The sequence below is a fragment of the Ovis canadensis genome, chromosome 12 (assembly GCF_042477335.2).
Source record: "Ovis canadensis isolate MfBH-ARS-UI-01 breed Bighorn chromosome 12, ARS-UI_OviCan_v2, whole genome shotgun sequence".
Classification (NCBI taxonomy): Eukaryota; Metazoa; Chordata; class Mammalia; order Artiodactyla; family Bovidae; genus Ovis; species Ovis canadensis.
In genome coordinates, this window is record NC_091256.1 from 59,962,702 (window position 1) to 59,989,518 (window position 26,817).

Consider the following 26,817-nt stretch of genomic DNA (forward strand, 5'->3'; position numbering starts at 1 on the left):
TGGGAAGACGAGGGAGGAGCCCACAGCTGGACTTAACTCTGGACACTAAGGAAGTCCGGCTCCCTACCTGGGGGGGCTCATAGGGCACCATGACGCTCTGCCGGCCGGTGACTGGGTCGTCCACGTACTGCGAGAGGTTGTTGCCCTCCACGCGGATGAGGTGGCTGGCGGGAGCGGACTGTCCTGCCAAGAGGAGTGAGCCGCTTCAGAGACCGACCGTGCCAGCCAGGGGCTGCACCCCTGTGCCGGGCACATCGTAGCTGCCTTGGGGCCTCCCAGGGGGACGCAGGCGGCAGGCAGCTCTCACAGATGCCCAGGGCATCTGACCCAGCAGCCCTACCCCGCTCCACCCGCCCGCCCACCCGATACCCAAGGCCCCGGGCAGAGCTGGCAGGACACAGGACAGGCAAGGTGGATGCTGAGCCCGCTTGTCAGCGCCCTCCCATTGGATCTGCTGCCTCCAAGTAGGAGGCCGGGCTAGCCCTCCCCTTCCCTCCAGGGTGCTGAGGGGCAGAGGAGGGGGCGGGGACACTCACCTTCATTGAAGTCCCGACCGAGCTCGTGGTTGGGGCAGCGCTTCACGACCTCGGTCACATGCTCCGCCTTCTTATAGACAGGCATGGCACGGATGGCGGTGCCTGGGGGCGGCGGGGCGGACACCTTGATCTGGATGGGACACGTCTTGGCGATTTGGCAGTAGAGCTTCTTCAGCAGCGGGGAGTACTGCAGGGGATGGGGGGGTCGCGGTGAGGCTGGTCGGCCCAGAGCCACACCTCCGCCTGCTGCGCCCAGCCAGGAGTCCCCACCCTAAGCCCTGGGATGACGGCCCTCGCTGGACACTTCTGGGCATCCTTCCCTCCCAGCTTCTCCCCAGCCCCACTCAGCAGGTGCCGAGTGCTCTGTGCAGCCAGGAGGATGTGCTTTCTGTCTGGATCTCACTGGTTGGAGAAGGAGGTGCCATTAGGTCCATTTTATGGATGAGAATTGGACCATAAAGAAGGCTGAGTGCTGAAGAATTGATGCTTTCAAATTGTAGTGCTGGAAAAGACTCTTCAGAGTCCCTTGGACTGCAGGATCAAACCAGTCAATCCTAAAGGAAATCAACTCTGAATGTTCATTGGAAAGACTGATGCTGAAGCTGAAGCTCCAATAATTTGGCCACCTGATGTGAAGAGATGACTCACTGGAAAAGACCCAGATGCTGGGAAAGATTGAAGGCAAAATGAGAAGGTGGCGGAGGATGAGATGGTTAGATAGCATCACCGACTCAATGGACATGAGTTTGAACAAACTCTGGGAGATAGTAAAGGAGAGCAAAGTGAGGAAGAGCTGCTGGAGAGCGGGGCTGGGAGCCAGGTCTGGTGCCTCAAGCCTGTGGACCTTAAGCCTCCAGGCCGTAGTGGTTTGAGGAGTGAGGTGCAGCATCCCGTGCTGGGTTTAAAAGCCTGAAGTCAGGTCTTCTGGCATTTGTGCAGAGGAGACAGGCACAGGGACTCCTTGGACCATCCTTGGAGGGGCCAGCCCTGCGGTTGGGTTCTGGCCACTGCAAGTGGGGGGCTTTGACCACGGAGCCCCAGGACCCCTAACAGAAACCCCTGACCCAGGGAGGATGGGATGATGCCACGCCACCTGCAGGGACCCCCAGGGCCAGTGCCCAGAGGTCCAGGTGGCCCACCTGAGGACCCAGGTTGGCTCTCACGAGTCCAAAGTGGCCTTGATGGAAGGGACAAGTGGACACCCCTTGGAAACAGGGGTGTCCACTCATTTCTAAGCTGGCTGTTCTCCAGTGACTGGCTCATGGGGGCCCATCGGGGGCTCCTCATAGCCCATTCCATCCACAGAGACAGTGGGGAACATCGAGGTCTCAAAGTCACAGGATGCTTCCTGTCCCTGTGCCACACCCCTGGGTCCCCCCACAAGCCTGGGGGACTTGGAGTTACCCCAGCCAGAAGACTCGGAAGCCCCCAGCACACCACACCATGGCGTGTGGGGTCAGACTGGAGACTGGGCTGCTGCAGTCCAGAGGATGAGCAGGTCTGAGCCTACCTTTGCCAAGGAAGCTGGCGCCTGACACCATGACCCATAGACGAAGGCCACCCTGGCCACTTGCACTGCCTCCCTGGCCACCAAGGGACACAGTGGACCATCAGGGACTCTAACCTCAGCCACTCCAAGTCCAGGAAGAGCAAGGGAGATGGAGCTCACCCTGAGCCCAGGGGAAAAGGGTCCCTGCCCCTCAGCACCCTTGGCCCTGAGCAGCACAGCTGTCCTTCCTCTGATGAACTGAAACCCAGCCAGAAACACTGCCCTGTCCCTGCGGTGGGTCTGGGGGGCTTGGGGAACAAGTGGGAGGGTCTCCCTAGTGGCGTCCTGGGGGATGGGGACCCTGCCCAACTCCCTCGGCGCTGGCTACAAGACGAGCGCCCTTGTACCCCTGTCACTGAAGAGATCGGATGCCCACAGGGCTTGTCCCCTCCCAGATGCTCTGTCCACTTGTGCCTGCAACCCCGCTGCTGCAGGCAGGCACACCCGCTATGGATGCAGGTGGGCCCTCAGCTGCCAGACAGCAGGCTCAGAGGCCACACGGCAGGGGGCAGCTTGCATCCCAGGGAGGTGACCGCTGACCTCCTGTGTCCCCATCAGGATAAATGCTGCCCCTTCACCAGTTTGGGAGATCGGCTGAGTGTCCTGTCTCGAGATCTGTGCCCAGGCAGCAGTAGCCTAGCCCAAAGCAAACCCCAAGTGCCAGCCGAGGGCCCAGTTCTTTTGTTCACCCACGTATGAGGCTTCAGGGACCGTCCCTGACGTGAGCCAAGTGTGCACTTAGTCTCGGGATGAAACTACCTGGTCATCGTCATGGAGGAGCTCCAGAGGATTACCCAGGGGGTCTTCCTGGTGGAGGAGGGCCTCACAGGGAATGGCAGGCCTCAGGTGGACTACAGGGACCTGAATACAAGCAGTGATGGAGGAAGAAGCTGGGATGCTGGGAGCCATCCACTTGGCGAGCCTTTGTTGAACGCCTGGTGTTTGCCCAGCTCTTGGCTCACTAAGGAAATGAGCCAAGCGGCCCTCCACCCCCAGAAAAATCTAGACTTAGCCAAGGCTCACAGCTCATGCCCAAAGGCCACGCAGCCTCATGGCCTCCTGCTGTGGCTGTTGGATCCCAGAGGGGGCTTCCTCCCCTGCAGGCAACCCACCTGCCTTCGGAGGGCCCAGGGAATGAGGTGACCCAGGACTGGGAGGGGCATGCAAAGGACTGCAAAAAGTTGGCCTGGACTACTGGGGGGTGGTCTGCATAGCGAGACTGCCTGAGGTCTGGGCACTGTGTCCGTTTCAGCTCTGGGCTGGACAGCTGGGACGCCTTAACCACTGGACAGACCTTTCTATGACATGACCGTCGGCTGTGCAGGTCCCCCTCCGGGAGTCCTATTCACCCTCTGACTTGTGCTCCCGCCCAAGCCCTGAGATGGATAAGGTCTACCAAGACCAGGCATTCCTGGCAGCCCCACTGAGGAGGGAATAGAGCCAACAGGGTGGAGCCAGGCTCCAGGCTCAGCCTTGGGAGGTGCAAAGCTGCTGCCCCCCTACCCCAACCCCCCAGGCTCCCTGATCACCCCCTGGCTTCAGAACCCCCGCCCCACCCACGCAGCCTTTCCCCCTGGGCTGCCTGCCCCAGCCCCACCGGCCACCTCCGCCAGAGCTGAGGACGCCCCACCCTCTGGGAGGAGCTGCCGGGAGCTGTCCCTGGTACCGTCGGGCAGCGGCAGCCAGGCCACCCTGGTGAAAGCCAAAAGCTGGCTAGGCTGGGAGCACACCACCACCTGGTGTGCCTCACCGGCCAGCGGTGAGGGTACAGAGGACACTCTTCCCTCTGTGGTTCTAGCAAGGCCAGTCACTGGCTCTGCACCGCTCCCCATAGGGGTGCCCCCCCAACCCACTGCTGCCCTCCCTACTGGCTGCTCTTGTGGCCTTCGGGCACACACACAGGTCATGCCCCCACTCCAGCAGTGGGTGGATCCACAGATGTCCAGCTTGGCCAGAGTCCAGTAGCATCAGAGAGAGAGACCTGAGGTCTCCGCACCCTGGTAGCATCAGTGGTGACACCTGTGGTCGCTGGCCTGCAGGGCAGGAGGGAAGCCTGGGAGGGGAGGGGGCAGGCCGGAGGGGCGGGGGGCATACCAGTGGTTGGGTGCAGTGTGGGACCTGGAGGGAATGAAGGAGCCCTCCACCCCTCCTCCAGCTCCTCCCCCTCCTCCCAGAGCCCCGGGGCCTCAGGCCATCCTGGGCACGGGGCAGGGAGGAGGGCTCCTGGGTCCTCTTCAGTTCTGTAAGAAAGATCACGTGGAGACAGTTCCTCTCTCCCCACCGCCTGCCTTTCCTTCCCTAGGACCGCTAGATGGATGTGTTTCAACAGATTCCGAGCTGATAAAATCTTATTTATCTTCGGCTGTTGACACAGAGCCGTCAGGACTTGCCTGTTCGGGGATGCGTGTGTTCCTTCGTGTTTGCAGGAAATGGTTCGCCCAAACGCTGGTGTGTGCCCATCCCGCCCCCACCAGCTCTTCCCCTCAGATCCACGCCTCCCCGTCCCCCGCCCAGCTCACGATGGGCCTGGCCTGGCTGGAAGCAGCAGGCCTGGCAGGGCTGGTGCGGGGGTGATGGGGGAGAGGGCGGCGGGTGGCGGGTGCGGCGTGGTGGCTGTTAATTTCCTCGCGCCCGCTCCTCGGCAGCTGGGTGCCCGGCATGGGCAGGTTTGGGCAGGAGCAGAGTGGAGAGGTGATAATAACTTGTCTGTCATTTTCCAGGGACGTGTAGCGTCTTGCAAACCGCAAATACCGTTAACCAGCTTGGGTGAATCTGTTACAACAGATTCTGGGAGACGGGGCCCGCAGTGGGGGCTTTATTTTTTTTAATGATTTTTTTATAGACCACTTTTATCTGCTTTCTGTGTGTGTGTGCATGCATGCACTGGTGCTCACACCCACGTTTCTCCCTGCTCTTGGGTTATGGACCCTTTGAGGACCTCCCCAAGACCACAGACCCTCACTCACCCTAGAAAAGCTCCTGAGTAGATCAGCAGAGCACTTGGCAAGAAGTTTTGTGGGGTCCCAGGCAGCTTCCAAAGCTCATAAGAACCCCTGGTTCAGCCTTCTTTCTCCCCCCAGGGGAGGAGGCCTCCCAGGGTGACACAAACCACAGGGACAGTGCCCCCTACTCCTGACCAGCCCCCTCGTCACTGGCACAGATCCACTCCCACACTCCCGTCTTCACTCAGCCAAGAGGGACTGAGGACACGGGGAGCTCTGACAGACGCCAGCGAGGTTGACCGGCCTGGGGGGTGTGGGGGCATCTATGACCATCACCACAGCCTGCGTCAGGGCACCCATGCTCAGAAGGCAGCGAAGGTCTTCACTGGAAACCCACACACAAGGAAACCCATGGCCAACACTCCACCCTGGATGCGGGTCTGGTGGCTGGAGGATCCAGGGAACCTGGGATGCCCAGGGCGGCAGCCGGTGCCTGGCCAGCAGAGAAGGAAGGCCACTATGATTCCTCAACAGTGCCCCGCTTGGGATGGGGTGGTGTGGGAGATGCTTCTGCCGACACCCCCGCAAAGCTGGATGGCCTGGGCTCCCCTCACCAGGAGCCCAGTGTACCTGGAGATGGAAACAGGCTGTGCTGGTGCTGAGGGACCCTCACTACCATCTTGGGGAGGCCCTGGAGGCTGTGGTCTAGAAGCTGTCCCCTGGAGAGAGAGAGGGGCCTTCAGAGACACCCTCAGCGAGCTGCAGCCCCAAACCAGCCCACTCCTCATCCCACTCAAGGCTGTGGGCTGCCAGGGGAAGTGGCTTCTGTCCTGGGCTAAAATCAGGGGCGAGGTGGACAGCAGGCGTGCGCTGAGCTGACCCAGGAGAGAGGCTCCAGTGGGCACCGGGCCTGCTGTGCAGGGTGGCTAGCAGGGCAGGAGCCGAGGGCCCACCCAAAGCCTGGCCAGTCGCGGGGCACAGACCAGGGGGATCTGGGGAGGCCATGTCTGCTGGTGTCGAGGCCGGGAAGCCCGTGAGTGGGCTCAGTTGCCCCGCACTCTCAACAGGGCTCCTGGGGCCATCTGCATGGCCACCGTTTACTGACACCTTCTCTGTGCTGGGTCCACTGGCACACAACCTCCCCCTCGAGGTCACCCTCTCACCCTGATGTTTTAGCAATGCAGAGCTCTGCCTCCAAAAGCTGGGTTGGTGCAGCCCTGGGCCCTTGAGCTCCATCCCCAGACCCCTTGTCACCACTGGGCTTGACTTGGGGCCGTGAAGACCACGCAGCTCAAAGAGGCAGGTGGACAAGGACACGGGCCAGCTGTACCGCCCTTCATCCCAGCTCGCTGAGCCCCAGCCTCCTGGGACAAGGGGACCAACAGGCGAGAGCCTGACCTGCCCTGTCCTGCTGGGGAGGGGGCGTCCCCCTCGACCGCAGAAGGAGCGTAAGACAGCCTCCTGGTGCAGTGGGGGGTGTCCAGGTGGGGATTGGTGGGGGGCAGCTAGCTGCAGGGGGCGCAGCTGGCCTGGATGCTCCAGCCCCACTTTTCTGTCGAGATGCTGTGTGATGAGCCTCAGTTCCGACCCCAAAGGGCTGTGTCGAGCCACCGGCTCCCCCATGAACAGTGCTTGCGGGGTCCTGGCACACAGGGGGTCCTACTGTCTCCTCTCTCACTCTGGTCCCTCCAGGAGGAGGGAGCTGCCCAGAGGCCGGCCGTGCCCGTGGCCCCAGTGACACCCTCAGGGGCAGGTGGGGACCCTGGGCTCCATCTGGTCCGTGTTCAGTGACCCAGACACAACATGTGGCCAGCCCAGACCCCGAGGAGGAAGGACGTGCCCCCACCCCCTACTCCCAGGGCACAAACAATGTCACCATCCGAAGCACCAAACTTCGGTTCTGCTGGGTCCAAACTCGGTTCCTCTGCCCACAAACTTGGCTTCTGACTTTGCCAGACTGTCTGTGCCAGGCTCCTGTGAAGTCTGGTGTCCCTGCCTGCAGTGGGCATCCCCCCTGGCTGGCCTCATGGAGAGTGCGCTCTGGCCAGAACCCAGCTAGCAGGACCGTGGCCAGGCCTCAGAACTGCCTGACATGAGGCAGCGTGGGGAGGCTGCCTACCAGCCCAGCTCTGATCCAGTGCCGGGAGGGCCCACGGGATGGCCGGGGGAGGAGGCCCCCACTCTGCTCACCCTACCCCCTTGTGCCTTTTTGAGTTGTCGTGGCCTTGTCGGCACGGTGAAGGCAAAGGTCAGCGGCCAGCTTCCACTCACAGGACAGTCCCAGAGCCTCTGCCTGTGGGCATGCCATTCTGGACACTGGGCTGTTCAGTGCGGGCAGTCATTCCCCCAGCTCCCTGCAGCTTCCGGATGGCCTAGGGGCATCAGGGCCAGAGCTGAACCAGCTGCAGGAGGCTGAGGGGACGCAGGGAGGGGAGGCTGGGCAGTGGCCACAGCAGTGGCAGACACTCAAGGTGGCCTCCTGGAGGGCTGTCACGTCGGTCCCAGCAGGAGCCCTAAGGAAGCACCTTCCTGCCTCTGACCTTCCTGCCACGGCTGCCACAGGTAAGCCCTCAGTTGGGGGCGACAGTTAAAGCCACACCCTCCAGCCAGGAAGCAGTGAGAGCGTTTCTTCACTAAATAAACCCCACTCCCAGCCAGCAGGAGAGAAACCCCAGGACCTGCATGCCCTGGACATGGTGGGTGGCCATTTCTCAGCTTTTAGTACAGATGGCCGCAATCAAAGTTTTCGCTGGAACTTTTAACTAGCCAGTGAAGGGTCCGAGGCAGGGAGTACTGACTTCTGAATGTCCGATCCCATGCAGCGCAGCATGAGGCTCTCCTATGACATCAGCACCACCTGGGCTCATCCTCCCTGGGCACTAGAGGCACTGGCTGCTCCCCTCCCCAACACCAGGACCCCACATAGGAAGGGGGCCTCACCCTGGTAGGTCTGTGATCCTGAGGACTCTGCCTCCAAGCCACTGAGTGGTTTTCCCAACAGCCTCTGATCATCTACTTCACTCAACCCTGTGTATATTTCACAGGGGCTTTCCTGCCCTAGAAACTCTGAGGGATCCATGAACTTGAACTTGCCTTCCAAGTTCTGGATCTGAGAAAACCCCAAAGCAGATTTCCCTGATAACCAACCACAGGGACCCACTTGGCTTGGACACAAAGCCTCCACTCACTGCTCAGCTGTGACCTTCATCCTGAGCTTCCCATGGCCAAGGTCCAGGGCACTCAGCCCCCTGCCGCTGCAGCAGTGGTTCTAGGAGAAACCGAGGCGGGGTCTCCCCCTCTGTCCTCACTTTCCCACCCAGAAAGGGGGCTAAGGGAACCTGAGAGTGAGCTGAGAATGGCAGGCCTGGCTGAGGTGTGGCAAGAGAGGAAGAGAGGCGGGTCCCAAGCCCAGCTCCCCTGACCCCCAGGCTCTCCTGGCCTGTGGCTACTTTTACTTTTAAGCCTGGTCAGTCCCGAACGGTCTAATTATAAAATGCTCTTGAGGAGTTTTCATTGGTCAATAAGAAGCAGAGAGAGAACTCGGCCAGGCAGACTCCACCCGCCCAGGGGCAGCTGTCACTCACTTGCTGACAAACAGTGATCACAGACTTGCTGGGGCCCTGGGTGCTTCCTGCCATAGCCATTGGCAGGCTCTGGATCTCTGAGGGGTCAGCTCCCCTAACCACTGGTCCCCTGGGTCCTGGGAGTGTCTGCAGACCCAGCCCTCAGAGCTGGGAGAACGCTTCTCCTTAGATGCGCCCCCACAGAGGTACACAGGCTGTGCCTACAAGCTAAGTAATGAAAGCCAGAGGTCAGGCTGCTGGGGTTCCAACCCCTCTCTCCCTTTGCTGATGAGTGACCTTGAGCAGGGACCTGGCCACCCGAGCCTTATCAGTAAAGTGGGGAGACCCTGAGAGCCTATAGCATGTACTGGGGTGCTCTTGGTGGGGCCTGCCCAGAGAGGGACCCTGCAGGGGCACTGTCGATCCACAAACCGGTCACCCCAAAACTCCACAGAGCTGTGTCCAACTCAGAAAAAAGTCCCAGGAGATGAGAAATCACGTGGATCACATTGTGCCCTTTCCACAGCCCCACACTTCCGAGATGGACCCCGAAACCCAGGGGCTCCTCTACAAGAACCTTGGGGCGGGAGGTGGCACCCGCCCTGGGAGCACCCCTCAGCAGCAGGGACTCGGGGCTCCTCTCAGGGGCCCCCCAGCTGAGCTCTGTGACCTCCAGGAGCAGGGCTCTCTGGCTGCTTGAGGGGACAGAAGGAGAAGAGGTGACCCCTACCTCGGGCTGCAAGCCAGGCATTGACACCCCAAGTCCAGCCACAGGAAGCCCTGCCCTCAAGCTCGATACAGGGTGAGGTTTGCTGAAGACCCTCCCTGAGGGTGGTGCACCCGATTCCCCTAAATAACCTGCGTTTCATCCCCACAATGTACATTGTTAGGACTCTTCCTTCAGTTTCAAATACGTATAATTGCTCCTGGTGCCAGTAAAAGGTATTAATTCCACTTATGCATTCCATAAACTTTTAGGATAACGCAATTGATACCGCGATCATGTTGGGACACCTCCACTATTATTTTCCTGCTTGCAAACCTCCAAGGGGCTGGAAAGTTTTCTCCCAAATCCATTAGTGTTGACTCAGCCCCGTTCTACTCAGGAATCCCATGAAGTGCCTTTGTGTTTCCTGGGCCCCCACCATGTGCTTCTAGGAGGGGCATCACTTGGCCTTCATGGGCCAGCTAGCCCCCAAGACAGACAGATGGACACATTCCCCACTGAGTCTGAGGGCAGCTGGAGGTCACTGAGGGGCTCTGTCCAGGCTGGCAGGCTGTCCATAGGTCCCCCAGGGACCAGCTGTGCCCTCACACTCCCGCGTACCCACACCATCTTGCCTCATGGCAGCCTGCCCTGTGGGCCATCAGCAGTGCCACCCAGTCTGCCCAAGGCGACTGTAGATGCTCCGCTGGGCCAGGGCTCTGACCACGGCAAGTCGCCCTTCTGCCCTCGGAACCCCTCCCCAAACCTCCAGAACACTAAGGACAGCCCTTCCCTGGCTCCCAGGCTCAGTCAGCCTGGGAGCAGGGGGAGGCTGGGCTGGGCTGGATAGCATCCAGACGCCCTCACAGGGGCTGCTGCTGCTCTCTGCTCCCTGGGACTCTTGTCACCAGCTGCCCCCACACTGACAATGTAGGGGGCCTCCCACGGTGGGAGTGGCCATCCGGAGGTCAACAGAGGGCGACCCGCCATGTCCGGGGAGGGTGTGGAACAGGGACCCGGGACCCGGGCACCTCCATCCCCAGCCTGGCTCCACCCACCCACCAGCCCAAAGAGCATCAGTGCCCAAGGGCGCCAGCCTCCGTCACACCCATGAGCTCTCATGGTGCCTGTCTCTCTCCAAAGCGCAGAAGGACCCCCAAAATGGATAAGCCACAGCCGGGATGCTCACAGGCAGCGAACACTGCCGGGGGGTGGGGTTACAGAACCTCCTGTGACAATGCCCTGACTGGCCACACACCCACCTGGCCTTGGCCCTGCCCCTTGTTCAGTCTCAGGAAGAGCCCAGGCCCCTCCTCTGGCTGCTCAGTTACCTGCCACCCACCGCTCTGGTTCCTGGAGGAGGGGAGGGGCTGTCAGAACCCTGGGCAGCAACCAGGAGGCGCCCGCACACGTGCTGCGTTTAAGAACATGCATGCATGCCTGCACATGTGCTCCCATGTGCGCACAGTATCTGCATGCATGCGTGTGCACAGGTGTGCTGTGGTGTGCATGTGTGTGCTATGTGTGCATGTCTGCATGTGTTCGCACATCTGCGCATGTCTGCATGTGTGTTATGTGTGCGTGTCTGCATGTGTTCGCACGTCTGCGCATGTCTGCATGTGTTTGCACATCTGTGCGTGTCTGCATGTGTGTGCTATGGGTGCGTGTCTGCATGTGTTCGCACGTCTGCGCGTGTCTGCATGTGTGTGCTATGTGTGCGTGTCTGCACACGTGTTCGTGTTTGTGCATGCATATCTGAGAGTTGCATGCATGCAGATGTGCACATATCCTATGAGCTGAGGGCTCCAGGCCCTTCTGAGCCCTCGGTGTGGGTATGAGACCTGAAGTCTGAAGACCTGACCTGAAGTCAGGTCAGAGCAGATCCATCCAGGGCTGTGGGACTCGCAGCGGGGATTGGCCAAACAGAAGCCAAAGACCCCATTAACAGCTGCAGCCATGTAGGGGCTGGTGAGGGTGTTTTGCCTGAGCAGAGAGAGGAGTGAAGGCAGCAGTCAATCTGGAATTGCACTTGAGAAAAATATGAATTATCTATCAGTTACCAGCAGGCTGGCGTAGGGAGCAGCAGGCAGCACATCGGAGGCCAGGATGGCAAGCCCGAGCGGCAAGTCTGAGCAGTGCCTGCACAGCCAGGGCCCCGGAGCCGTGAGCAGGGAGGATGCCCGGTGGTCTCCGTCCTCACCGGGAGCTGGTTGCCTATCTGCCCCCTCCCTGGGCAAGGAGGAGAGCCTGTGGGGACGGGGTGTGCTCCCAGAACCGAGGTGCCAAAAATCTCATTATCAATGTTTGTCCCATCTCTACCCTGGCATGGAGAAGGGCTGGAGCGGGGGATATGTGAGCACCGTCTTCCTCCGCTCAGCTCCATGAGCCATGGCAGAGGGTGGGGGTGTGCGGGGAGGAAGGGAGGGAGGGAGGTATCCACTGCTTGGGCACTGGGGGTGTGGGGTGGTGAGAGGGGCTGGAGGTTGGAGGCAGAGCGGCTGGGACAAGCGAGGCTTCCTCTGTCCCCTGGACAGACCACCCATGCGACCACTTAGGGCCAGCACAACTGTGACCATGTCATGAGCCCCTCCAACCCTAAGGTCACACACCTGGCAGGGGATGGTAGAGGAAACCAAGCACCAAGGGGCAGCTCCCATCCCTCCCCGAAGACCAGCTCAGACCATTCCAGGCGCTCCAAGCCCCCAAGATGCGACAGAGATTCCACCAGCATCCTCAAACAGTGGAAAGGAAGGGAGCCAGGACCCCCACAAGCTGCCCACCAGGACTCCTAAGAACCAGCAACTTGGGCCCTGATGACAGAGTGTCAGTGAAGACAGGCCTGGGATCCTTCCGCTTAGAAGAGAGAGAAAGGGCTTAAGAAGCAAGTGGGAACTTGGAATAAGAGTGGTAGTGAGCCTCCTGCTGCTTGAGGTGTGCAAGTGCAGTGACGTCTCGAGGGCCAGACCTCACAGCAGGGGTGTGGGGGGCAGGACCCCACAGGCCATAAAGAATCCCTGGCAGATGCAGCTTTGGGTAAACAACTTTGTCCAGGAGGACCAGGCTCCATGGCAGCCCCATCATCTAAGGAAATAGTAAAGACATGCCAGCACTAAGCCCCATGCAGCACAGGCACCATCCCATTTAAGCCTTATCACCTTCACCGAGAGAGCAAAGGAATGAACATTTGCAGATGAGGCCATCCAGCCACCAACGGGACCGGGTGCTCCCTTGGCCACTGCAAGCCCTGGAGTCAGTCTGAGCCTTGACTCAGCGATGGGTCAGCATCTTGGGAGCCCACTGCTCAAGCAAGAACTCAGAAATAGCTGTAGGGGGCCCTCAGGCTGCCTTTTGCTCCACCCCATCTCTGGTTCCCCAGAGTGGGAAAACCACAGTCTGGGCAGTGGGCACTGGGGACAGTGGGAACCAGTTCTTAAAGTGGCAGAACCTTAGTGTCACCTTCTTAGCACTTCCATGGGGGCCGGAACCAGCCCCCCGGCACAGCCCAGCCTCCTCTGCTCCAGGGTCCTTTGCCAGGAGCTATGAGTGAGCACAGAGCTGCTGTTCCTGGAGAACGTGATGTGGCCCCATGGCCAGGACCTGCCAGGGGTCCACAGAGCATGAACCAGAGCCAGGCTCACTTTGCCTTCCTGGGGGCAGGCAGGAGACGTGGCAGGTCCTTGGCTTGCCCTTTCCTGCCCCATTCCCTGTGTACCCAATGCTCAGAGGTGAGCTGCTACTGTATCCAGGGGTCTCGGAGACTGCAGCCTTTACACTGCCCCCACGGGGACATCGGGCAGCCTGCTTCTCGCTCAGCCACAGTAGGGACAGTGCAGTTTCCATGCCAGTGCCCCATGCCCCCGCCGGTATCTGCATAACTCTGAGAAGGCGGTCTAGACTATCCTGCATGCGTGCTAATTCACTTCAGTCGAGTTTGACTCTTTGCCACCCTGTGGACTGCAGCCCACCAGGCTTCTCTGTCCATGGGATTCTCCAGGCAAGAATACTGGAGTGGGTTGTCATGCCCTCCTCCAGGGGATCTTCTCAACCCAGGGACTGAACTTACATCTCGGGTTTCCTGCACTGACAGGTGGGTTCTTTACCACTACCGCCACCTGGGAAGCCCAGTCCTGGACTATAAATGGGTCAGTAACAGATTCTACCTTCTGGATTGTAGGCAGTTTCAAGGGTTAACATAAACTCCAAGAGCTTGGGGCAATAGCAATTCACAATAGCATTTCTGGGGAGCAGCAACCGTGGGTGTGTGAGATGTTCTCAAAGTTGGCAAAGTCTCGATGGTGGGGGGTAGGGACATGCAGATGTTCCCAAGGGCACGCGGCAGGGCCTGGGGTCTGCAGCCTTGGGGCTCCATCTCGACCTCCTGTCTCACACTCATGCTTGGAGATGACAACCCAGAGACAGAGTGGGCAACGCCTAAACACGCCCACGTCAGAGGCTTCTTGCCAGCCCTGCACTGCCTGGAGGAGGTGGCCTCTGTGGACCCAGGGACGGAGCTCAGACGGCTTCAGGTGTCCGAAGCCAGGGAGCCTCCTGTCCACCCAGGACAGAATTCAAACCAGAGCCCCCACCCAAGCTCAGGGATGCTGGCCAGATAGTCTTGATGAGAACAGTCTGCCTCTGTCCTCACCGGGGACGAGGGACATGTCCATCCCCTCTGGAGCTTTGTGGGCGGCTCTGTGGGAGGCTGGCCCACTCTGGCCACGCGTCTGAGGGCTGGGCACGCCCAGACTGCCCAGCCCTGAGACCCGCCTCCTGCCTGATGCTCCTCCTGGCCAGCTGGGAACCCTAAGCGGACACGGGTGTATGTGGTCACCCCCTCCCTGCCCTGGGCGCCACTCACCGTCCAGGTGGCTGACTTGGCTGTGCTTGACTGCTGGAAGGTCACCTCGAAGTGGTGGGGGCCAGGGTAGTCGGTGTTGGAGGGGATGACGGGCGCGGGTGACATGGTGTCGAAGGTGGAGCTGGGCTGCGCGTAGGGCGAGTGTGTGGGCACGCTGGCGGCGTGCTCCGGGGTGTAGGGGCTGGCTGAGGCCGCGCGGCTGCTCATCTGGTCCATGGTGCTGCTCAGCAAATTGAACTGGGACTGGCAAGAAGGGGAGGAGGGAGGGGGAGACACACAGTCAGGCTGGAGAGTGGAAGCCATCCCGTCCGGGGAGGTGTCCTGTTACAGGAGCCTTAAAGGGCCAGCAGCTCAGTCATCCCAAATATTTCCTCGGTGCCCCCCCACCCCCGACAGGTCACTACTTGTATTGGGATAAACTGACATATTCACCTCGCCCTCCTCTCGCCATCAGCCTCCCTGGTGCCAGGGCTCCTGGGGCGCTGCTGAGCGCACCTGGAGGGACCTGCCTGTGGGGGCGGCTCCCAGGGCTGATGCCCTGGCTGCACTCTCTGGGGGCAGAACCTGGCTCAGCATCCTCATTTCTTGCCACCCCAACCCCCCGCCCCCTTCAGTTCAAAGCGGGGAGACCTTGCCCCAGGGAACCAGGCAGAAAGAGGGTGCCCCAGGGTGCAGGGGGCACACCCCAGGCTCCGTCCAATGCAGGGGCTGCCCAAGAGGCTCTGGGGATCCAGCCCTGTAGGGTTGGGGGCTGGATGGTGGCTGAGCCAAGAGTCACTTTCGAAGGGCCCCTATAGGCTCCCTCCATCCATCAGCATCTGAATGCCCCCCCCCCCCACCTGCAGTTCCCCCTGCTAGCGTCTTCCACACCCTCCACACACAGAAGGAACTGGAACTCAGCCTCACTGTGTGGGCGTGTCCCCTGGGTCACCCTCTGCGGGGTCCTGACCATCAGTCCCTGTCAGGAGCTTAAGGGAGACCCCAGCAAAGGGAGGGGGTGCCAACCCATGCTTCAGTGCCTTGAGGGCAAGGCAGGGCAGAGCCCCGCAGGGGGGGCTGGCACGAAAGCCCGCCCCTCCCGCCCCTCCCGATCGGGAGGCTTCAAGCAGGAGGTGGTTCAGAGGGCGACACAGTAGCGGGGACCAGACCAGCTCTAACCGCGAATGCTAAACTGCTCCCTCTCCGTGCCAGCTGCACGCCGCGGAGCTGTTCCTCACCACCTGGGGTGGGCGTTGCCGCCCCCACTTTCGGATGAGGAGACTGAGGCTGGAGAGCTGGGGACCGTGAACTGGGGGACTTGCATCTGGCCGGCGGAGAGCCTGGAGTCCCCCTAGTGGGGTGAGGGTTAGGGGTGGGGGGAGGACCAGAGGTGGCGGGAAGGACAGGACGGTGGGAGGAGGGAGGCAGGACTGGACGGTGGGAGAAGAGCCCTCCTGCTCTGTCCTCTTCTCCATAGTGAAAAATAAAAGAGCAAGTTCCTCCCATGGATGGTTAAGAGAAGCTCCGCCCTGGGGCAACCCATGCTCAGCACCCCTCTGCACATCAGGAGGCTGGGGCTCCATGACCCAGAGTCCCTTCCCGCTCTGTACTCCTCCCCAGGCATGCATTCCTCTGGGCCCCTCCCAGCCTGGAGAGGTGACTCCTCCCCAGAGGTCTGCCCAGCCTGGAGGAAGCTCGGCTCCTCCGGTGATGATGGAGCCGGGAGGTGACCGGTGACGGGCAGCAGGTGGCTGGTTCTTAGCAAAGCCACTGCTCCCCACTCCTCCCGCCCACTGTGCCTCCCCAAGGTGGGTGCCCTGGCCCCGATGGCTGACTGCCACCCAGTGCAGATCGTCTGGCAGTGGGGCAGAGCCCCCAGGCCCATCCGTGCCCTCGCCATCAGGGCACAGGCATGACGCCCTGGCCCCAACTGCCACTGGGCAGATCCCTTAAGCAGATCCCCTTTCTATTTGAACCTCCAGGGCCATCCCATGCTCCCTGTAAACCTGAGGCTCCACCGCCAGTGGGACAGGGAGCCCTGCAGGGCAGACCCCACTTCACTGTCCCGTTGAGCCTCGTGCCCTGGTCAGTGCTGCGCCACCCCTGCCACAGCCTTCCTAACCTCTGTGCCTCACCGGTAAGACGAAGCGGGCCCAGTGCCCACTGCCCACCTTGCCGGCGGATGAACAAACTACAGAGTCCGCGTGATGGAACATTATTCCCCCACCGTCAGAAAGAAATGAGCTACTGATGCCACAGCCCAGAGGAGAAACGCACCACGCGAAGGTGCAGACACAAAAGCTCAGATGTCTTCTCTCTCTATTGACACGACAGTCCAGGGGCGGCAGACCAGGGGGAGAGACACAGGCAGGGGGCGGCCAGGGCTGGGGGGCTGCAGGGTGACGGCTCAGGTGCAGGTTCCCTTCTGAGACTATGAAAATGTTCTAAAATGGACTGTGGTGATGGGTCCACATATCTGTGCATTTTTTAACTGAAGTATAGTTGATCTCTGATGTGTTCATTTTTGCTGTACAATAAAGTGACTCAGTTATACACGTCTATACACCTGTTTCGTATTTTTTTCCATTCTGGTTTATCACAGGATGTTGAGTATGGTTCCCTGTGCCATAGAGCAGGGCCTTGTTGTTTATTCCCTCTGTACATAATAGCTTGCATCTGCTAACCCCAAACTCTCCATCCTTCCATCCTTTACCCCCCATCCCCTTGGCAACTCTAAGTCTGTCCTCTATGTCTGTGAGTCTGTTTTGTGAATATATTCAAAGAACAGTGAACAGTGTACTTCAAACTGCATACTGCAAACACTGAACTGAACACAGCTGAGCTGGGTGGTAAGTAAATTGTAACTCAGTAAAGCTATTGAAAACAAAACGACAAGGGACCCTGTGGATCCTCACCTCTCCTGAGCCCAGGTTGTTCTGGGGATGGGAGGATTGACAGCCACCCCCTCCCAAGGGCCCATCTGGGGGTCCCAAGTGCTCTCACACCCCCTTGCTCCAGGAGAGCTCTGCTCTGTGCCCCTCTGGTTTATGCCTCCCCACTGGACTTCAGACCCCACAAGGACAGACCTTGTCTCACGGGCATCAGTGTACCCCCACATGGACACAGGAAATGCAGCCGGTGTGAACTGAGCTGTGCTGTGAGCATAGAGAACCGACTCCAAGGACTTAGTGCCAACGAAAAGAATAAAATAAAATATCTCGTTCACAGTTTTGTCTCGATGGCATGCTGAAATGAGCATAGTCTTGGATAAGTAAAATAAATTCTTGGATTATTTCCATTGTTTCTTTTCACCATTTTTAACGTGGTTACCAGAAAATGCAACATCATATATGTGGTTTGCATTCTGTTTCTCCTGGACATTAGGCACAAGATCCTCAATCAGTAGCTGATGAGGGACTCACAGCTGGAATTATTGTTATTACTATTAATTATGAGGGACTTGTAGCTGAAATTATTGTTATTACTATTATTACTATTAATTATCAGCACACCCTTTAGGGGTGTAGTGCTTTTCTCATTATGCTGTGGTTACTCAAGAGGGTTCCTCCCCTCAAAAAAGAGTGTTGCTGGACAAGAGAGTGAGCAGGCACAGGGATGAAGGGGTAGGTGGATGAATGGATGGAAGAGTGGAGGGACAATAGTGAAAGGAGGGATGGGTGGCTGGCTGACTGGATGGATAGAGGGAGGGAAGATGGAGGGAGGGATGGATGGATGGAGGGACGGATGGATGTGTGGATGGATGAACAGAGGAAGGGAGGAATGAGGGGAGGAGCAGAGGGGTGGATGGATGGATAGTTGGAGGGATGGATGGAGGGGTGGGGGGCAGCAGGATGCCCCTCCCACCATCTGGATGCCCAGGAATGAGCATGGGATGTGAGCCTGCTCCCCCATCACAGGAGGCTGAGAGCCCTGTGGGTCCTGGGGGGAGGAGTCCCAGCCTGCACTCATTGTTTTTCTTTTCTAGGCAGTAAGCATGGCCCCTCTGGAGGGTCTTCCCTGTCCCTCCACTGAAGGCTGCAGGGAGCCTTCCTCATCTTGGCTGCAGAAGCGTCCTGTGTCCTGAGCAAGGTGGCCCAAGCCAGGGGTCTCAGCTCTGTCCTCCCTGCTCCATCCCCAACAGGAAGGTGGCCCAGGCCAGTGGGGCAACAGCCCTTGCCTCCTAGTTCAGGAGAGGCGGGAGGCCGCCCCATGACAACGTGTTCAGATTTTAACTTGTCCACATTCTTTTCAGATCAGAGGCGGGTGCCAGGGAATTAGTCATTGAACCAAAAGGAGCCGGGCTGATAGGATCTACACGCCCAGCAGCCACAAAGCAGGGAGGGGGATGACTTCCAGCAGGCTGGCCCCTGTGCAGGAGACCTTAATGAGATGCGGGACCACCGAGTCCAGAGAGGGTCCTGCCCCCTCTGCAGGTCCTCTTCTTGCTCCAACTTAGGTTCAGGGGCTTTCTGTGGTCTGGGGTCTTGGGAAGCCCCCTCGCCTGCCCGGGAGCCCGAGGACAGTGGCCCTGTGCTGGGTCCGGCTCACAGGGGCAGACGCTGTCCCTGGGGACTTTGGGGCTGCCCCTTCCTCCCTCGTGCTTCCCCAGGGACATCTTGCCCACACCCTGGAGCCGGCTGTTCCTGCAGCTTTTCCATGTGGCTTTGAGCACAGCTGGGAACCTGCAGATTAGAAGCGAGCCACCTCCGCCCTGAAGGGCCCTTTCTTTCCTGCCCACAGGAAACTTTGCATTTCCTTCCTCCTGATGGGAGCCTTGCTGGGTACCCCTGCCCCCCAGACCCAGCTGCTAAACAGGAGCCTGGACCCGGTGGGGGGCGGGGGTAGGGAGGGGAGGCTAGCGTGGTGCCTGAGGTCCAGGGTAGCCTGTGGAGGACGGGGCGTTCTCCAGAACCAGAGCCCCCCCCCCGCCCCCCGAGTCTCCGGAAGCTGAGATGAGACCCACTTGGCAGCAGCGAGGAACTTGGGCAAAACCAGGACTTTTTTGGTTTGTTTTGCTTTCAATAAGAACTCCCAAGAGAGTGGGCTGATCTGGACACGCCCGGCCCGCGGCGGCCCACAAGTGCCTACATGCACGTGCAAGGCTCTGGGCCCGACCCAAAGAGGGCTGTGAGCGGGAGTCGGAGCCGGCGGGTGGCCTCTACTCCTGCATCTGAAGAAGCACCCAGCCTGCCTCTGAGGCTTCAATGCATTGGGCGGGTAGGGTGGGAGCACTGAGAGGAGGTCGGCCAAGCCAGCCCACTCCAACCCTCGATGCCTCTGGCTGAGCAGGACAATGCCCCAGGGGCCTCTCCCACCAGGACCATGCAGCTCCTCCCAGACGGTCAGTCCATCTGCTCCACAAACGTGTGTCCTCAGGTTCTCTGTCTACTTAGAGCAAGATGCTGAGCCGGGCGAGATGGGCCAGAGCTGCCCTCCGGGTGCCTGTGGTCTGCAAACCCACACGGGCAGGGCTTCTGGGCTTAGAGCGCCTAGGTTTATGTCCCAGCCCCCGAAGGGCAGCCGGGCTTGCTCCTGGGGTCAGTGTTTCTCCGACAGGACTCTCGGTGGCCCCGTTTTGCTCTGTGTGGGGCCTCAGGGCCCCGGGGAGGGGAAGGCGTGTGGGTGCACGTGCTCAGCACACAGGGGGTTGGGGCAAGGGTCCCACTTCAGGCGAGTCAGCAGAGGGAGGAGCTTAGATGGGGAGGGAGGGAAGGGACCGAGGCAGCCCTGCCCCCTGGATGGGCACCCCGCTTGGCCTCAAGAGTCTCATGGAAAGGATGGGGTTCCCCGAAAAGCAGTGGGGAGAGGTCCAAAGGGGACTGCCCCTGGGTGGGATCCCATCCCAGCTCCTGCCCCACCCCCACCCCCACTCCCCTGTACCCAGGCCCCAGCCTCAGGGGCCTCCCTTCAGTCCCTGCTGATTGGCTGCGGGTTTTCCCCAGCACAGATTAGCCCCAGACTGGATGCTCAGAAGCTCTGGGTTGAACAAACCAGATCCTGAAACTCACAAGTAGACCCCCCAAATCACACATGTCCATTGTACCTGAGTGTACCTTTGGAGCCAAAGGCAGCTTCAGCCCACAGCAGCCCTCCTGGGAGACCCTGGTGGGAGTGGCCCCATGTGCCAAAAGTGTCTCTGCCGGCCCTGGGGCTGGGCTGCCTCGCAAGGAGGGCAGGGAGGCTTCCCCCGCTGCGTCCTCCTCTGTCCCCCACCAATCGCCATCCTAACCAGCCTTCTCCAGAACCGAGGCTCCACTGGGTCCAGCCTTCCACTGTGAGCTGTGTTCTGTAGGTTTATAAGTATCCCATTTCACGTGTTTATCTATTTAGAATTTGTAAACCATCTCAAACGATTTTGGGGGTGTACCTGGAAAATAAACCGCCTTTTACAGCCTGTGTCCCCACCCCTCCTAATCTCGTGCCTCTCTGTGTCCAGGAGCATCTTCAGCAAGGCTCCAGGATGCTAAGATCAGACACCAACAGCACAGACCACACGGTCAGGAATCCAGCACAGATTTACAATCAGGGACGGCAAGCACTGATCTCTGGAGCAAAACATTTGTTTAGTGAGCATGGCAACAGAAAAACTTGTCAGGAAAATTTAAAACAACTCTGGAGGCTGAGCAGAGCGAACCGGGGAACACGGAGCTCAAGCACTGATTCAGAGAGCATCTATCTCAGCTGCAGAGACACACCTGCACCTCTGGGCAGTGGCAGCAGCTCTGAGGGAGCCTGTTTCCAGCCTCCTCGTGACTCTGCAGGGCCTTTGTCTGTGCTGCCTCCCACTCCTACTCACCCCCGATGCCAACTGCCTCCTCTGCCTGTGCCACCTCTCAAGCCTCACCTCTTCCCCGAAGCCCCCCAGGCTCTCTCCCCCTGCTTCTGTTTTCCAGGGCTTCCTCTGCTGCTCCTCTGGGTAGAGTAACTGATACAGTGACGAACACCTGTGTGTGTCTGCATCCGTGCCCACCTTTCACCAGCGGCTTCTGAGGGTCAAGCAGTTAAAAAGCTGAGAGAGTGCCCAGCACCCAGTGTGCACGGAAGCGTCTGCTGTTGTTCCTACCAGCTCTCTCTCCCCCACTTGCCCCAGGTGGGCACGAAGGCCACAGTCCTGAGAGCTACTGTATGGACAGCATCGTTTCCAGTTCCTCCTTTTCCAAGCCACAGGAAGGCCAGCTCACCCACCCTGCGTTCTCCCGCATTTCTGGCAGAAACGGAAGTTTCGTGCTTTTAAGGTTTCTCCTACTCATTTAAGGTCTGGTGAGGAGAAGACTGTCACTCAGGATGCCCTCCCAAGGCCCTGAGGGTCTGTCCCAGAAAAGATCAGAAGGGAGTCAGTAAGGGACAAAAAAGACAGGACAACTCAGAAAAAGCCAAGGAGCCTGTCAGGCGGGGAGCAGCGGGAACAGGGACCCAGGGTGAGACACATCATTGCAGGATCCCACTGTCCAGGGAGCAGGGTGTGGAGAGAGAAACGTCCCCAGCGGCGTGGGAGCCCTGACCTCAGCACAGGGCTCCTCCACCATGGAGGGCCACCCATCAGATGCCCTTCTCCTGCTCTACTTCCTATTTCTACATTAAAAGCCTGCTGAGTTTCCTGCACACCTGCAGCCACAGAAGCAGCTGGCCAGCACCCAATTCATGGCCCCCGAAGTGTGTGCCGTGACCCAAGTGCAGACCTTATCAGAGCCTTGAGTACAGCCAGTATGTGGGGTATCTGGGAGGGAAAAGTGGCAAGGAGCACTTGCTGACCTGGAGCTTCTGTCCCTGCAGGAGCCAAGCCTACTCAAAGAGGGAGTGGGGGAGAGGGAGGACCTGCCACACCTTTGGCTCTTTAAAATGGCCCCCCTTCTGGCAGAGGGCAGAACAGTTTGACAAAGAGCCGTCTCCCCCACAGGCAGGGTTGAAGTTCCACCACATGGGGCAGCGCCCAGGTCCTGCCTCCAGGGAGCGCTGGGGGCTCCCGCCTGTCCCAGGGCTTCCAGACCCCACTGGCCCATCCCAGCCCTGCCTCTCCCAGGTGGCCTGGCTGCACGGCTTGGCCTCTGTTCTCGAGAGGCCACGAGCCCTGGTGACAGTGGCCAAGCAGCAGGCTATGTCCCAGGGCGCCGGTGTGGGCGCAGGTGTGCCCCCCGGGGAGTGGGTTGGGGTGGAAATGCAGGATTCTAGAGAATCTAGAGAAGCTAGCAGCATCTTGGGAAGACGCTTTTCTGGGCTGCCCTTCGTCCCTGCTCCTTCAGGGAGAGGCAGCGGCATTTAAGTTCCCAGCGGACTGAAAGGAAATAAAGGCTTTTTTCAACTGGGAGGTGGGGCTGTCCCTTCTCCTCTGGCTGTAAGCCTCCACACCTTTGTAGAACCCACTGCAAAGGTCTCACACCCTTGCCCCTCAGTTAGTTTTAGAAGCTGAAAGCGGGTCTCCGTGGATTCACGTCGGGCCAGGCGCAGGACTGCTCTGTGTGGAGACAGCAAGCAGGCGACAGCTGGCCTGGGTGCCCTCCCCAACACCCCGCTAAGCTCTTCTTGCTTTTTGACCTGAGCTAGGTTCACAGGGATCATGTGCGGGACCCTCGAGAACCAGCGGGGAGGTCTGGCTGCCGAGTTGGCCCTATCCATGTCCCCCATTCTTTCTCGGAGACTCCCAACAACGGGCAAATAAGATGTTTCCCAAGAAGCCTAAACGCAGATCCCAGCACAATCCACCGTGTCCTTCCCAGATGTGCAAGACGGCGACCCACCAGCCCAAGGCTTCACAACTTCCTCATCTTCCTTCCCTCCCTCCCTCCCGATTTCCACCCTTCCCTCCCTCTCTCCCTCCCCTTCACTTCCCTCCATCACTTCCTGGTCTCCTTACCTCCCTCCCCTCATTACTTCTCTCCCTCCCTCCCTCCCTCTCTCCTTTCTTCTTTCCCTCCCTCTCTCCCTCTAAACCTTGCTGGGTCCCAGCAGACTTACTCCTGCTGCCTCTGCCTGCCTGTCTGCTGCACCCAAGTCCCCCAAAGCATGCAGCTCCCACCCTGCATCTAGCACTGCGCCAGGGTCTGCACAGTCTTCACAGCCCCAAGGGAACAGGCTCTAGGCTGCCCTCGTCTGCACACCGGCATTCCAGCTGTGCAAGGCTTCCCCACTGGCTGGCTGTTCCCGCCCCCCCCTCCCCCACCAGAGAACACTTCAACCTTTCGCCCCAGGGAAGCCCTGAGCCCTCCAGCTCACAGCAGGGGCTCTCTGTCCCCTCTTGCTTCTTCCTTACTCCCTCCAGGCCCTGCTCTAGGCCCACCTCCCCAGAAAGCCTTCTCCAGCAGCCTGGCCTGGCTGGTCCCTCCAGGCAAAGGGCCACAGCTGAGCCCAAAAGGCATGGCCCACAGACCCATCCTTTCCTTTCCAGGTGGGGCAACCTCTTGTCATGGGAGCCACATCATCCTACTGCACCTGTCTGTGTGGTCTGTTGGGGTAAATATAGTAAGTCCCCTACATATGTACAAGTTCCGTTCTGAGAGCTCATTTGTTAAGTTCAATTTGTTCATAAGTCCAGAAAAGTTAGCTGACACAACCAGCTATATACTGCTGCTGCTGCTGCTAAGTCGCTTCAGTCGTGTCCGACTCTGTGTGACCCCGTAGTTGGCAGCCCATCAGCTCCCCCATCCCTGGGATTCTCTAGGCAAGAATACTGGAGTGGGTTGCCATTTCTTTCTCCAATGCATGAAACTGAAGAGTCAAAGTGAAATCGCTCAGTCGTGTCCGACTCTTCGCGACCCCATGGACTCCAGCCTACCAGGCTCCTCTGTCCATGGGATTTTCCAGGCAAGAGTACTGGAGTGGGGTGCCATTGCCTTCTCCAAGCTATATACTACTATACTGTAATATGTTTAAAATACTTTTCACACATAACGCATAAAAAACAACCACAAAAAGAAAACATTTTAATCTCACAGTACCTTGGAAAATACAGTATAACAGCTGGCACACAGGGACTGGCATCGAGTTAACAGGCAAGAGTCATTGACTGGAGGAGGGAGAGGAGGTGGGAGATGGTAGAGCAGCAGGGTCGTCAGCAATACAAGACGGAGGGCAAGCTGCAATGTCACTCACGCCCGACGTGGACGGCACGGGTTCTGGTTCCTTGCTGGATTCAGTTCTATCTACCCTCCTGAGAAAATGGCCCAGGGATGACTGGAGAGCAGCCCTTTTTCTCTCATCTCAGATGACACGGCAGCACTGGATTGCACTCTGAACGGCTGCTGCAACCTTTGTGCACTGCTCTACATTCCAGTCTTGTGCCTCAGAAAGCAACAGTGTCTCCTCAAACAAAGAAAACCCCCGGGACTTCCCTGGTTGTCCAGCGGTTGAGAATTCCCCTGTCAGTACAGATCCACCTGCCTGCCATCGCAGAGGACACAGGCTCGATCCCTGGTCCGGGAAATAAGACCCCATGTGTCCCGGGGCAAATAAGCCTAAGGGCCACCAACCGCTGAGCCTTTCTAGGGCCTGCGAGCCACAACAAGAGAAGCCACCAAAAGAAACCCTTGCACCGCAACTAGAGAGTAGCCTCCGCTCGCCACAACCAGAGAAAACCCACACGCAACGAAGACCCATGGCAGCCAAAAATAAATAAAATAATTTAAAAATGCATTGAAAAAGAAAATCCGCTTGCCATTTCCTGCGCTATGAGTCTTCTTAGCAGTACCAGCTACATCACTACTGCTTTTGCACTTGCTTCTGGACCTCCTGGGCTTGAAATGAAGCCACTGCACCACCATACTCAATACAGTAAAGACACGAACGCTCAACCACTTGGAGAGGATGCACACGCGTGACAGTGGACTCCAGACACGTGGATAACTTACGTGACTGCATCTTTGAAAGTTCGCAACTCAAAGGTTCGCAGTAGGGGACTTACAGTAGCATTATCTGTGTCTTTCTCATGGGACCACAGCATGCATCCAGATGAGATGGGGGCTGGGTGCAAGGTGCTGGGCCCCCTGCCCTGTGGCCCCTCCCTATTTCCCTTGGGCTCAGATGTCACCTCCTACAGTGCGAACCCCAGCCTGTCATTCCCATCCCAGCTACAGTACCTCCTAACCCTGGTGACCTCCTTCATCTTGCTCCCCGCACTGGAGGAGGGTTAGAGTCAGATCTCAGAGCCTCTGCGTGGGGAGGGTCAGCCAGGTGCCCCCTCCTCTGGCATGCTCCGTCTGCTCTGACCTCTATCCCCTGCTCCCCAGAGGAGGATACCAAGACCAGACTTTCAAAATCTAGAGCATGAAACTTCCAACTCCGCGATCTTCCCCGGTAGGCATGTCTGGGCTTGGGCACAACCTCGCCCAGAGGAAAGTGACTGACGGGCCGTCTGGGCTTCACTTGGAGATAACCCGTCCCACTCAGAGCGGGACCTCCAGCCCGCTGCTATTTCCCACAGCGTCTCCCGGAGTCTGTGATTAAACGGATGGAAATGCCAACAAGATTCGACTTGTGCTTGGGGGGAAAGGCTCCCGCTCCTCCAGAAAATATGCACACACGCTCTCCTCTCTCGGGGCCTTGCCCAATCTTCGCCAGGGCCGTGTGGAACTTTCCACACCTCGCACCAGGGGAACGTGCCCCCAGAAGCTCCGGCTGCGCTGCCGCTGAGGGGAACGTGTGTCTGCAGGACACGCGGCCGGAGCCTCCGCCTGCAGATGGCGCTGCTGAGACAGTGAGGGCCCAGCCTAGACCCAAGCGCATCGGCAGGGTCCCGCGCGGGTCTGGGGTCTCGCGCTGCGCCCCTGCTGGGCTCTGAGGAGCTGCCCCGTGAACAGACAGGTGACCCACCGATGCAGAGTCTTTTTTTAACCACTGGAAAAGGGGTCCAGTCCACGTCCCACACCTCCCAGGGTGCCTGGAAGAAAGAGATACTGGAGGAAAGTGGGGAGCTAGGCACAGCCCGCGGGGGTACGGTGGGGTGTTGGCTCTCCCTTCCCCTCAGCACCACCGGGGGGCGGTCAGCCCCCCTTCCCCACTGCCTGCAGCCCCAGAGCCCGACCCATGTATCGTCCATTCATCCTTTTGTCTGTCTGTCCATCATGAAGATGCTAAGCAGGAAGACACGGAGGGGCCGTCATCAGGGTGAACGCACTCCTCAGTGGAGAGACTGTGACAAGTGCAGTGAAGGGGCAGGGAGGCGGTGGTGGGAGGGGAGCCACCTGGGGCGCTGGGGAGGGACTGCCTGCACTTACCCAGGAAGTCCTGCAGGCCGACCCCAGCCCCCCCACCTCCAGCTCTGAGGCCTGGTCCAGCTTCCCGGGGTGTGGGAGGCAGCTCAGCCCTTCAACCCTCATCTCCCAGCCACCCTCCCAGGCACTGGGAGACAGCAGTGGGTGGGCACCAAGACACGGCTAGCCCATAGGCTGCAACCTCTGGAGCTTAGCTCGAAGAGCAGAAAGTAGTAGAGGACCGAGAGAACCGGCAAGTGAGGCTTCACTACTGGCTGAAGACAAAGGAAGACAAAAACAAAAGCAGCCCAGTGGTGGCCCAGGATGCGGGGCTGGGGGGACCCGGGCCAGTGGGGTTCTGTAGGCAGGAAGTGGAAGATGCCACCGGCTACCCGGGTACTGGGTACCAGGACGTCTAGACTCAGACACTGGGGAGGGGAAGGGCCTTCAGCCCAGGGAGCTGCAGGGCCGAGGGCAGGACACTGGTCAGAGGAGCAGAGCT

General features: G+C 59.3%; 1 protein-coding gene across 4 annotated transcripts in view; it reads right to left on the reverse strand.

The window, feature by feature from the left end:
* The window catches only part of TP73 (tumor protein p73), a 73,871-nt gene that overhangs the window by 7,178 nt on the left and 39,876 nt on the right, over positions 1-26,817 (reverse strand). For all 4 annotated transcript variants that reach the window (XM_069545805.1, XM_069545806.1, XM_069545807.1 and 1 more), the window contains 3 exons: positions 14,155-14,397; positions 537-723; positions 68-183 (listed from right to left, as the gene is read on the reverse strand). In XM_069545805.1, coding sequence (XP_069401906.1) covers positions 68-183; positions 537-723; positions 14,155-14,397 — 546 coding nt within the window. The remainder of the gene's footprint in view (positions 1-67; positions 184-536; positions 724-14,154; positions 14,398-26,817) is intronic.